At 32.9% G+C, this 14,502-nt stretch overlaps 1 protein-coding gene across 2 annotated transcripts in view; it reads left to right on the forward strand.

The window, feature by feature from the left end:
- The first annotated feature begins 811 nt into the window (after positions 1 to 811).
- na (sodium leak channel non-selective protein na) overlaps positions 812 to 14,502 on the forward strand; it is a 37,881-nt gene continuing 24,190 nt past the window's right edge. For both annotated transcript variants that reach the window (XM_075299662.1, XM_075299663.1), the window contains exons 1-4: positions 812 to 843; positions 9,179 to 10,245; positions 10,592 to 10,704; positions 10,789 to 10,899. In XM_075299662.1, the coding sequence (XP_075155777.1) occupies positions 9,226 to 10,245; positions 10,592 to 10,704; positions 10,789 to 10,899 (1,244 nt within the window). In that variant the 5' untranslated portion in view covers positions 812 to 843; positions 9,179 to 9,225. The remainder of the gene's footprint in view (positions 844 to 9,178; positions 10,246 to 10,591; positions 10,705 to 10,788; positions 10,900 to 14,502) is intronic.

Here is a 14,502-nt window from a genome sequence, read left to right on the forward strand (position 1 = left end):
TTATTATTAACATCATCAACGATTGCGCCGATTTATGTTAAAGAAATTTTATTTAAATAAAACAAACCACATTAGTGGGCTGTGATTTTGGAATAAGAAAAATTTTGTAACAGAATAAATGTTTTGTGATAAAATTGTGTTCTTTTTAAAGAAATTAAAAACTCTAAGAAAAGGATATCGTTTGCAATACCCATTTCTTCTTTGCGTGTATTAGAATAGATTAAAAATAAATGTACAAGCACCTAAAAATAATAATTTTTCGGGGAATTTTGAATTTATACTCGGTTTAAGTAAATTTGGTCAACCAACCGTTGCACCCTTTTATATAGGTTAGGTGGCAGCCCGATGTATCAGGCTCACTTAGACTATTCAGTCCATTGTGATACCACATTAGTGAACTTCTCTCTTATCACTGAGTGATGCCCGATTCCACGTTAAGCTCAATGACAAGGGACCTCCTTTTTATAGCCGAGTCCGAACGGCGTTCCACATTGCAGTGAAACCACTTAGAGAAGTTTTGAGACCCTCAGAAATGTCACCAGCATTACTGAGGTGGGATAATCCACCGCTGAAAAACTTTTTGGTGTTCGGTCGAAGCAGGAATCGAACCCATGTATGCAAGGCGGGCATGCTAACCATTGCACCACGGTGGCTCCCCACCCTTTTATATATAATTTAGACCAAATTTGGATAACGCTAAGAGTGTTTTCATTGAGATGCCAAATATTCTATAATACTGCTATTAAAGGATTAATAACATATCTACATATTCGTTACAACTGTTATACTGGTCAAAACTTCAGTTCGGTTTTGTCAATCCAGCTATACATATTACTATTCACGGTGCGGAAGATTTTTAATTAATTTTTAGTAGTACTATAGTAATATTAAATCCTTAATAAATTGTGAAGTCTTTTTAATATAATACTTTTATTTTTTTGAAGAGTTTTTACCCAGTATTCATGAAATATGAATAATTTGAGAAAGTTACTACTCGTTAAGTTAAAAGAAATCAAAAATATTTTATTATTTTTGCGAAAGTTTAATCAATCTGTTTAAATATTGTGATCTTTTTCCCCACGAATGTATTAAGTTTATTAAAAAGAAATCATTTAATTTATGAAATTACATGTGTTAATATAAAAATGCCTAGATATGAGAAAAAGGAACAGTTTGATATGTGTGTATGCAGTGAAAATTTTCAAAAGTGTTATACAAAAACATCCCTTATTAATTGGGGTTGAAATGAAGTTGTTATACTAAACATCTGATAGCCAAATCAGCTGAGGGACCAGCTGATAACTTAAGCATCAGCTGCGACACCAGCTGATAAACAAATCATCAGCTGATGAACAGCTGAAAATCAACTTGTTGAGTTCTGTTTACATTTTTAACTGTTATAAACACGTGTAAAACGTGTAAACAATAGTTTGTTTATTTTGTTACAGAACATAGCACGTGTGCTATTTTACCGGCTGGTTAGAAAAACACACATGCGCCTCTATCAGTAATCTAAATTGTGAAAAGAACATGTAATAAAGGACTAAAATCATTAATAACGGGCAAACTCTAATTTATTTTATGGGTTTACATAAATTAAATTAAAATAGGTTCAAGACCTATTTCCATTAATATTTCAGGGAATGCAAAGTAACGTTTCGAAACTAAATTATGGAGGTCACTAAAAAACGACATTTGCGTAAAAACAAAGAATTCTTGCCTTTAAAACACGAATGCACATACAATAATTTTTTATATGAAGTGTTTTGTTCTTTGAATTAAAGTATTCGACTTTAAAATGGCATCCTTACATAAAAGAAAATTCAATTAAATTTAAATGAGGTTGGCTTTTATGAATCTGAAATAATTCTTTAATTATTACTAATTTGTTTATCAGGTTGAATTATGTATTAATTTGACTTGACAATTTTGATTGAAGCTTATATATACACCCAGAAAAAAGTGACCACTTCTTTAAGTTAAAATGAACTCATTGTGAAGAAAGTTGAACTTCGTATAGCGCCAAAGACATTTTTATTTGTTTGAACGATATGATTTTCGTAGAAATTAGATAGAATGCATTCCATATATTAGTTAACATTTTCCTATATTTATGTACCACTATACTACAGAATGAAAAAAATTAACTGAATTGAATTCATATATGGAATGATTTTATTGAACTTTTTTCATTTATTTGGATAAATCTTACATATTTGTGGTAAACCTTTTACTTCAACATTAGAACTGCTTACCTTCGTTTTTAAGTACAGTTTTATTTATTTATACATATAGGCATTTTTTTCTTCAATAAAAGACATGTTTTATTAATATATTAAATATAGTTATTAAGAATTAACAGCATCGACTTTTTTCTGGGTGTGGACTTAAATCGAATGCAAAAACCTTTGCTGACGTAATCAGAATGTTGCGAGATGCTTTTGCACCACCAAAACCAACCTGGCGCATCTACGCCGAAATAAATGAAACAAAGCAATAGAAGAACGAACTGACTGACAGCTTTATTCGTAAAAAGAGGACACTTTTTGCCCAATTGCCAAAGGCACCACAGGAAACCGATCAAATTGACATGTTTTTGGGATGTTGCATTCTCCAATAAGGGAGCGTGTATACCGCCATAAAGTAAAAACATTTGATGATGCAAGAGAAGCAGAGCAAGTTTTGAGTGAACGTAACGAGGTGAACAACCAGCAACGGTGGTCCCCATGGCGTTACAAAACGATGCACTTTCTGCCGTAAAAAGGGGCATACGGTCGAAAATTTTTATAAAAAGCAGGATGGAGTTTCAAAGGTAACGGCGGATGTAGAAGAAGCGCTAGTGAGACCAAAATTAGCCTGCTATGGATGTAATGCACCAGGTTATGTGCGCTCAAATTGCCCGAAATGTAGCAAGAAACCTCGTAATAGCGTACCAATGAGTGTCAGTTTTAACTCCCTTGGTATGTGTGTGATATCCCAGTAGCAAATGTGTCCCCGGCCAGGCCTTTTTCGACACAGGTACTAAAACGAGTGTGGCTAGTTCCAATCTTAAACGTATAATGCAGTTTAAAGGCTGCAAGTTCGAGACTTTGGATTGTCGAACCACTCTAGCGGATGGAACCACAGATATTCGAAAGTTTTCTACCACAACATGTAAAATTGTCATAGGATGTAGATGTCTGGATATCAATTTCCTAATTTTCCCAGATGACAAAAATAATAGAACGTAGCTTGGTACAGATTTTATGGAGCAAACACAAATTGTTTTAAATATGGGTCAACAAAATTGGCACTTCGAGGGATGTCCTACTCAAGTTTTTGATTTCGTCGAAGAATGGCCTTTGGAGCTGAATTTGATGGAAACAATAAAAGTGGAAGAGACACATTTCAAGCGTAAGCCGACAGAAGTTGCAGCCCAACATGTTGAACCAAAATTTGTAACCCCCAAGCGATCATGCAAATCCTATGTCCCCGATTTCGAAACTTATGGCCCGGATTACCATAGTGGTTTAGATTACTCGCCCCATTCAATACAAGCAATTTTTAAGGATGCAATTCCGCAGGACATAGTAACACCAGAACGGGCAACGGATAATGACCTCTTGCCTAGATTCTCACAAAGACATAATGATGGTGATGAAGACGCAGTTTCCATGCCTTTAAATATTTTTGAACACAAAATCCTTAAAGAATCGGATGCCACAAATTTAAAGGAAAAAAGAAAAGATGCAAATCGATTCGCTCTTGGCCAAATATATACGTTTTCGAGCCTTTTGGTAACCCTATCCCTTATGCCGTTCATAAAATTAATACTGGCGAGCATCAACCAATATTTTCTAACAACTCCACCCATATTGAAACAAGCAGTGGACGGTGTCCCTTTTCCAATTCAGGCTGATGCAAGTGCTTATGACCCAAGCCTAACCTAACCAACAGGTAGACTTGGGAGATGGTGATTACAAATTCAGCATTATGATTTTGTTATAGAATATCTACCAGGGAAAAACAATGTTACAGCGGATATGCTTTCCAGGCCACTATGCCCGGAGGAAAAACACGATAATCCGGATAATTTTATCTGCTCGTTTTTCATCAATATTCCGAACAAAAGTACATCACAGATTCGAGAGGAGGAGTTAAAGGATGATTACATGAAAAGCATAATCACCTCCATTGAAAACCAAGATGAAAATTCCTTCATATGGATAAATAGAAACTATATCCTTAACAATTGAATACAATTCTGTTATGCTGACGATGATACCGATGATGCTCAACTCGTTATCCCAGTCCATGAACGGTCTGACATATTAAAAGCTTATCATGATGACAGCACCGCTGGACATTATGGAAGAAGACAATAGCGCATATAGCCAGCAGATATTTTTGGCCTGGGATGCGCAGTGATATCGCTAAACATGTGAAGAATTGCATCGATTGCAAGCGGTATAAAGCAAACCGATGGAGGCTACAAGTGGATATTTATTGCCGAAGATGTAGCAAGCCGGTAGTTGAACTATTTAAACTTGTTGATGCTACGGCCGAAGCCTGCCCGTAGAGCAAAAGAATAGGGATCTAAAATGTCATTTGGCAATAATCGTCCAAGAACATCATGATACTTGGCACACCTGTTTACCCGCAATTCGATTCGCCATGAATTCATCAAAATGCTAAAGCAGAGGATATAGCGCATCATTCCTATCATTTGGAAGATAGATGCGAACTTTAGACGATGTTTTTATACATTTTACTGTTTAATAAATAATAATAAATAAATAAATAAATAAACTCTAACAAGAGTATAGTGCCCTTTCGTTATTTTGATGAAGATCCCTTTGTAATTTTTGTATATTTGCCACCTTTTTTTAATTTCCTTTGCCTTAATATTTTGGCTTACTCCTCGTACGTTCCGATTTCTTTTAACAAACCAACAAAAAATTGTGCCTATAATGCCAAAATGATAAACAAAATACATGTCCACACCAAAGATAATAGAGAGAAGAAGATGGGAAATTGGCTGCCGAGCACATCAAACCAATTACCGTGCTAGGCTCATACTTTTCGTTTATCGAACCAAACGTGTATACGACAAGTATTGACATAGCATTAAAATGCAAATAAAAAGAAATTAAGTGCAGGAAATAAATTTCCATAAACGGGAAAATTAAATTTTTTTGTTGTTGCCTAAAATTTAACATTGTTTCATTAAAAAAATAACGAAAAAAATACAAACATGTGTGGAACTAGCACCGTCAATGCAACAGGTGTGACGCATGCCAATTACCCATATTCCTATGGGTATTCTATTCTCTTGGTTTCGAATGTCTAATCTCATTCTAATATTCAAATTAAATAATATTTAGACTTAAGCGTATCAAATTTGTGGCCTTATCATAAAATAGTTTTCCGAAACAACATACAAGTGGTTTCACAGAAATTGCTCTCTTTTCATTATCTCGCTGTGTTATGTTGATATCTTTCGTCAACCCTCCCGGTTTCCATCTCTATTTCTTTCTCTATACTCTCTCTGTCGCTCTCTGAATAAAATATCAGAACATATATATGTATGTTTACTCGAAATTTGTAAATTTATATATGTTTACATTCACACATATTATTTTTATGAAACATTCATGCCCCAAACATAATATATTCTAACATATTAACATATGTGTCCCAAACATTTATTGATAGTTTAGGAACATTACATGTTTGCACTTAAATATTTGTGTTTAAAAATTGTGCCCGAAACACATTTTGTTTATATCGGAACATATGAAAAACATATTTTTCTAACAGTGTATAGAGTACTCTTTAGTAGAACTTTATACACAATCCATGGTGGAGGGTACATAATATTCGGTCCGGCTGAACACCCTCAAAAAAATTGCTTCTCTAACATATTTTGCAGGAAGCACATATATTATTAGATATTGTCGAAACATTATTATGTTTGTTTTATGTGAACATGTTATATGTTTGGAAGCATTTTGAGCCCAAGAATATTATATGCTTGGAATATTTTTCTCCCATAGAAGATTGTGTTAAAAAAATGTATTTCTGCCCAATTGCATATTCCCCCACGTCTCTCTCACTTCCACAATATTTTTTAGTTCTTAGGACCTTTTTCTGTAATACAAACAATGCTGAAGATATTATTAAATTTTATAACTTTGTTAAATTTTACCTTTCGCCTGGACGGAGAATCGAACCGAGGACCATACAGTTTGTAAGCTAACACACTATCCGCTGGGTTAGGTAGCTGTTATAGTCACCACTAGACAATTATCGTTATAAGTTACACTTAAATAGCATAGCTTGCAGCGCCCTCGAGCCGATGCAAACAAAATAGTTTTCAACAGAAACATACATTTGTTGGCCACGTGGAGCAATGCATGCAAAGGATCCTAGGTTCAATACCTGCTCCGACCGAACACCATTTTTTTAAAATTTATATATTTATATATTACTAAATTAAATTTTTACAGTGAAACTTCGAAATGTGTGTTATTAAAGATTTAAAGTCAGAAAAGAACAGTGCTTGATATAAACGAAATGGACTGAGCTTTTGGATAAGATATTATTTTTATTGCAAAAAAAACAATTTTGTAACAAAAAAAAAGGTTTTGGTATAAAACTTTGAAATTTTCGAAGGAATTCAAAAACTCTAACAAATGAAGAACGTGAAGTCGAGTATAAACATAAATAATTTTACAATATAAACATAAATCTATTTAGGTGTGAACTATTTTTTATTAGCATTTAACACCATTTTAAATGCATTTAAAATTTATCGTAGTTAGAAATACAAATAAAAATGAATATTTATTAACGAATAATTTTGTACTTAATTTCATTTTTATCTATTGGGCCGGTATTAAGTTGGCATTATCGCTCTAAAATGGCCATGTTTTCACGTTTTCTTTTCTTTAATAATTCATTTTAAAGAAAATAAACTTTTTCAATTGTTGCTTTGTATCATTCCCCACCAAGTTATAATACAATTTGCCAAAAAAGTTTTGTTATTCTGCTTTTAGAGATTCAAGTTTTGCCGCGGCAAAACTCGAACTAAATACCCGCTTTTATTTTGAAAGTGTCCGTCAATATTGGTCTACTTATTAATAAATAGGAACTAAACTTATTTTTTTCTGAAGATCTTTTTTTTTAATTTCGTTTCTTCCTAAATATTTTGACTTACTCGTCGTACCTTCCGATTTCTTTTGACGAACCAAAACAAAAAATTGTGCCCATAATCCCAGAATGATAAACAAAATACATGTCCACACACGGACGAAAAAGACTGTTTTTCATATGTTTGGGTGTAAAAATTATATGTTTGGAACTTAAACTTTTTAACACAATATTTTTAAGTGTAAGCATATAATGTTCATAAACTAGCGTGTTATGTTTGGGATATATATGTTAATATGTTAGAACATATTATGTTAGGGACATAAACTGTTTGTAAATATAATATGCTTAGATGCAAACATATATAAATTTAGAAATAGCTTATAAACATATATGTGTTTAGAAAGAGAGACCTAGAGTGTATGCTGCAAGTAGCCAATTGGCGCCTTAAACATATATCCACACAAAGAAAATGTCATTAAAATTTTTTCTACCAGAGTATGCCCTAAGGTGAAACATAATTTGTTTGAACAATACAAACAATATTTTGTTTGGATCAATCCCGAAAATATGTATGCTTTAAGCAAAATGTGTTCGGGGTATATGTTACAGAAGCGATTTTTTTGAGTGTGCACATATTTAAATTGCTGCTCTCACAGCAAAAAAACCAATTCTGTTTTTTTAATGTCTATTCTCTTGGTTCCGAATGTCTATTCTCTTTACTCCGAATACGCAATTTAATATTCAAATTAAATAATATTTAGACTTAAGCATATCAAATGTTGGCGAAGCCTTATTAACAAGCCAAGCGCATAGCCAAAACAAATGAACACATAAAACAGTTTCCCGAAACAACATAAAAGCAGTTTCACAGAAATTGTTCTCTTTTGATTCTCTCGCTATGTTGATATCTTTCGTCAACCCTCACGGTTTCCATCTCTATTTCTTTCTCTATACTCTCTCTCTCTCTCTGTCGCTCCTTGAATAAAATATCACATATATATGTTTACTCTAAATTTGTAAATTTATATATGTTTACATTCACACATATTATTTTTATGAAACATTCTTGTCCCAAAAATAATATATTGTAACATATGTGTCCCAAACATTTAATGCTAGATTAGGAATATTACATTTTTGCACTTAAATATATTGTGTTTAAAAAATTGTGCCCGAGCACATTTTGTTTATATCGCAACATATGAAAAACGTATTTTTCTAACAGTGTAGTTATATCTATACTTAAATGATATAAATATTTTTATTTTATGGCGAAGAAGTAAAAAAATAGTTACCAAACACGGGTATAGCGAATATAAGCACATCTCATATATGAAAAAACGTATATAAGAAAGTTAGAACTTGTTATTCTTATGAACACTAATTGTTTAATTTTTTCTTTATAAGAAAACTAAATTTTTGCGATTTGCGATTCCGAATATCGGAACATGGGTGATTATGTTTTGAGAAAGATTTCTTGAGTTTAATAATTTTTTGGGTACGTTAGTTAAATTAACTAAAGAGGGGAAAAATTATACACAAATGAAATTTTAAGAAATTCTGAACTAGTTTGTGGCAGACACGTATTTAGCAAATCTTCATAAATACGTGTCTCCCACAAATTAGTTCAGAATTTCTTAAAATTTGTACATTTTACCAATAATGCGCACATCTTGAACTACTAGCACTAAAGATATTTTCGCAATTTTGAACTCCTATTTTTTCCTTCATACTTCGAAATTTTCTTTTACAAGTGAAAAAAAGTATTATGTGTAACAAATTTTCTTGAATTTGTTGAAACATAGTTTGTGAAATCGGCGTTAAATCTGTATTAAAACAGTTTAGTCAAATTTTTCTAAAATTAGCCTGATTTTTCTAAAATTATCCAAAATTTTCCTTCCTAGTGGGTTCACTGTTTTTTGAGTGTACACTGATATAAATGCGTTGAATTTTCTTTATGAAATACTGTGCCACTTTTTTTCAAATGAGTGTGCCACCTTTTATGTTATTAAGTATTAAATTATTTTATTTTTTATGTTTTCAGATTTTTGGAAGCCACCGCTATTGTGATTATGACGACAGGCATCTTGGATGAGTGAACAATTGCGAACACGTCGTTTAGTAGCTGGTCGTAATAAAACACTTTCAGCATCAAATCTCGAACCTGTAGGTGCGGGATGTGGTAGTGGTGGTACTACAGTTACGCCCAATATTAGTCACAGCGCTAGTAGCCATTTCTTACAACAACACATCTTTCGTAATCAATCGCTGAATTCAACACAGGCTCAATATTTCACTTTCCAACATACGGACAGTACCAGAGGTACACATCCTTATACCTCACAGTCGGCAAATAATAGTAGCACAACTGGAGGTTATGGCTTTGATGGCACCAGTTGCATTAATAGTCCAACTGTTCTGAATTCAGGCAGCGGGAGTGGCAGTGGTCTGCGTATGCCCATCACCAATATGGGACCAATGCTGGGAACATCGGCCACTGTTGCCATAAATAACAGTTATACTGTTCACAACACCTCTGGAGGACCTGTCGGAGGTGTTGGTGGATCGTCCGGGCATAATAATGGTTCTGGTGTCACTGCAGGCCAACTTGGTAGTGCTTCGGCGACGACTGGAGGTAGTGGTGGCGGTGTTGGAGGCGGGGGCAATGTTCAGGCTACAACATCTGGCGGACTTAGTGGCGTCGGAGGCAACTTAGGCGGCGTCGGTATGGGCATTTGCGGCGGTATTAGTAGCAATGCTGCAGTTATAACTGGGGTTCCGCCAATTGGACTTGGACTTGCAACCGGCATTGGTAACAAGATGCTTGGTCGCAGGCAAAGTCTAAAAGGCGGCGAACCATTTCTCGCCGATTATGGTCCTGAGGAATCGCTCAACGAAAGTGCCGATATTGAATGGGTGAATAAACTGTGGGTAAGGCGCCTAATGCGACTTTGCGCTTTAGTAGCCTTGGCCTCAGTCTCATTGAATACTCCGAAAACTTTCGAACGATATCCACCCCTGCAGTCAATAACATTCGTATCGGACATAGCGGTGACGCTACTATTTACCGCTGAAATGATAGCCAAAATGCACATACGCGGCGTAGTGCACGTGAGTATTCCAACCAAATTCAACTGAAAACGTAGTGTGCGATACGGCGGCCCAGTGTCATGAAAGGGTTTGGTCTATTAGATTATAACGAATTGGCCATCGAAATACAATCCAAGTGGAGAAAGGAAACCGGCTTATTCAACAATATGTTCCCTTCTTCACAAGGATTTGATTATAGAAAAAGTGAACCTTAAATACAGAGAAAAATTAACGTGATTCATTTCCCGAATGAATCTTTAAATCCCTTCATGACATATATCGCAATCTAATCTTCTATGACGACTATTGTCAATGTAAAGATTTATTAACCCTTTTCTTAACCCCCATATATTAACACTAACACTAGGGCGAAGTTCCATATTTAAAGGATCATTGGTGTCAATTTGATTTTTCAATGGTATTCTTTTTATGGATTTCAATAATCCTCCAAATATTTGAAATCCTTGAGGTGGTGCCAAAGTAAGTATTGCCATTATCCTAACTAGTATAAATATCTTTCGAAGAAATGTGAACGTAGTTTAATTATCTGTCTTCTTTCCTTAGGTTTTCCTCACTGTCGATGATGAGAGCCCCCAGACCATTGATAATGATACGATTCCTAAGAGTCTTCCTGAAATTTTCGATGCCAAAAAGTCGTATCAATCAAATATTCAAGTAAGCATTCAATAAAATTATTATGGCCTTATTTCAAACACTTGATTTTTAAACCCACCACCATAGGATGGTGATGGGGGTAAATAAGTTTGCCATTCCGTTTGTACCAAATCGAAATATTGGTTTCCGACTATATAAAGTATATATATATTCTTGATCGGGGAGATATTCTAAGATGATATAACGATATCTCGCTACAGCCTTTAAGAATGATGCTATCTTGCTTAATTTTTGCACAAACTAGTTTTTTGTCTCCAAGCAGGACAAGTTCGAAGATAGGCATAGCCCCCGATCCCCTGATTTGACTTCTTGAGTGCATAGATGGCACAATTTTCAACCAATTTTTTTGAAATTTTAAAACCACAGGTATATGAGGTTTACAAAGAACAGTGCCAAATTTGGTGTATGTGTATCGGTCCATGGCTTGATATAAATATATATATATATATATATATATATATATATATATATATATATATATATATATATATGTATATAAATATATATGGATATATATATATATATATATATATATATATATATATATATATATATATATATATATATATATATATATATATATATATATATATATATATATATATATATATATATCCATATATATTTATATACATATATATATATATATATATATATTATATATATATATATATATATATATATATATATATATATATATATATATATATATATATCTCGGTCCATGTTTTGCTATAGCGCCCATATAGACCGATCTTCCGATCTTTCCTCTTGAGGGCATAGGTGACACCCACACAATTTTCTGACACGGATCCAGTCAATATTGAGCTCGATGCGGGAGATGAAATACAGCTGTTTTACTAAACCATCCAAAGTTTACAAACCCATCATGACATAGCCAAAGACCAAAATATAGTGAGCTTTCTCAAAGGAGGTATTTTAAATACCTAATTCCACGCTTCTTTTACGACTGGATTCACCCCGAAATATTCAAAAGTTTATGAAAAAGCGTGGTAATATGGTATACGTCAAGCTGAAAGGCTTATTTAATCGGAACCAACTTTCCAAAAGGAATTTTCAGTACTCTGCTAAAATTATGCTACTCTTTGATAGTTTATAGAAGTATTTCATACCCTGAGCCACATTTTCGGTCTATGATTTATTCTTGATGATTTCAACATCTGTAGAAACGGACCCAGTAGCCTGACGGAAAGACAACTACCAACAAAGGGATTTAAATCAATCCATGGTGGTGAGTATTTAAGCTTCGGCCAGGCCGAACTTAACTCTGCTCTTACTTGTTTTTAAATAAAGAAGTTATAAGGAATCACCCGAACGCTATATCAACACTAAAAAAGTTTTTAGTTGTATTTAAAGATTTTAACCTTTCCTTAAGGATTTTGGTAATGATTTCGAGCGAAAGATATTGCTTTTTTAAAATAAAACTTTAAGGATCTGTAAAATTAAAATTAGGATATATTAAGAAAGCAATCCACACAAAAATAAATGACAGTTAAAAATCCTAATTATAACTGACAATTCCAAGTAAAAAAAAGTTTTCTTAATTCCAAAAAAAGAAACTTTAAACCAAAGATGCAAATCGTCTATATTTGAAGCTTTTTTTATATTTAATTAAAAAATTAAATATATCTGTTAATTTAAAGATTATTTCTTTAAATGAAAAATATTTTTCTTTGAGGAAAACTTGCTTAACTTTAAACATACGACTTTAACGGATGGACGTAGATTTCAAAGATTGGTATCATACATTTAAGTAAATCATGTTTAAAGCAAATGTTATGAATTATTTAAATTGTCTTTATATTTAATTTGTCCTTAATGTTGTGCAAATTATGTGCCCTACAATTTATGTTGCATAGTCTTTGATATTAGGTAATTATTTTGTTTTCGTGTAGGTTCTCTATAATTGAAATTTGGATTCAGATCCTAATTATCGAAATTTCTATTTTCTTCTTGCGGTATTTTAAAAAAGCAATCCATTATGAGTTAAATGCCATTTTAAAAATCTAACTTATAACAGATAGTTCGAAGTAAAAAATAGTTTCTTGTGTCCAAAATTTAAAGATATAATATTTTAAAACAATGAGTTTTATTAAAATGTCTTTATTTGGTAGAATTTTGCCCTCAATTTAGAACGTATAATCTTTTATATTATAACAATGGTGTTTTTATGCACATGCACATTGAATAAAGACTACATTTTGTATTTGTATATGGTATTGTTTCCAAAAACTCGAAACTTTACGCAGTACCTGCACTCCAATCTCCCTGGTTTAATAACATATTACTTCCAAAGTATTATATACTACACTCATATGGAATATGTATTTTTATATCCTTCACCACTACTGTGGTGCGCCCATCTTGAACCTTAGGTTTAGGGTTTAGTTTATGTTAGGTGGGAGCCCGATGTATCAGGCTCACTTAGACTATTCAGTCCATTGTGATACCACAGTGGCGAACTTCTCTCTTATCACTGCTTGCTGCCCGATTCCATGTTAAGCTCAATGACAAGAGACCTCCTTTTTATAGCCGAGTACCAACGGCGTTCCACATTGCAGTGTAACTACTTAGAGAAGCTTTGAAACACTCAGAAGTGTCACCAGCATTACTGAAAAACTTTTAGGTGATCGGTCGAAGTAGGAATCGAACCTACGACCTTGTGTTTGTAAGGCGGGCATGCTAACCATTGCACCACGGTACAATTTGTTTCCATCAAACTGCGAAATTTTCTTTCTATTTATGTCTAATAATTTTTTTTTGAAATTTTCAAGCAGAAGAAACGAATAAATTCAAGTTTATATATTTATTATATATTTATTTCTTATGTATAAGGTTATTTATTTAAGCGGTATGCTGTACAACAAAATTTAAATCTATGTAAATACAGGACTTTCAGTAAAAATGGCAATCCTTATTAAATCCCAAAAAGCAAAAATACACCGAAAAAAAATCCGTAGTTAAACTATCGCTAATTTTAAATTATTTTTATTGCAAAAAAATTATTTGTTGATAGTTAAATTTTATTATTTCTTGCGAAATTTTCCACAGCCAAATGAAATTTTCATCTTTTCAAGTATGTCTCAATCATTTTATGAACTAAACGGGGGTATAAAGTTCAATGGCTATACACATAAGTTCAATATAAACTAACGCAAAAGAAATTTCGTACGATTCCCAAAAATAGTAAGAATGAATGGTTAACATGACCATGATTTGGTGCCAATGATTTTCTTCTTATTTTTAGTTAATTTTTTCTTCTATGAGAGGGTATAATTTCATGAACTGCAGTTAAAAATTACAACAGGGCATTAAATTTTCGTGGTTTTAACAACGCTTTGTGGAAATCTCAAAATATGGCGTATAAATTAGTTTAATTTTCGCACTAGGTAGTTCATTTTTGCTATAAAACAGTTTATGCTACAATGAATTTTTATTTTGGACCAAGATTTTTCCAAAATTGAACCAAAATTCCTACCAGCTGACCATTTTCCCAAATTATATTAATATCATTTAAAAGTTAAAAATTTTACTTCGATAGAAATTTTTGTCTAATTTTTATTTCTATTCAAAATTTTTATT

Source organism: Haematobia irritans, chromosome 3 (genome assembly GCF_050003625.1).
Source record: "Haematobia irritans isolate KBUSLIRL chromosome 3, ASM5000362v1, whole genome shotgun sequence".
Classification (NCBI taxonomy): Eukaryota; Metazoa; Arthropoda; class Insecta; order Diptera; family Muscidae; genus Haematobia; species Haematobia irritans.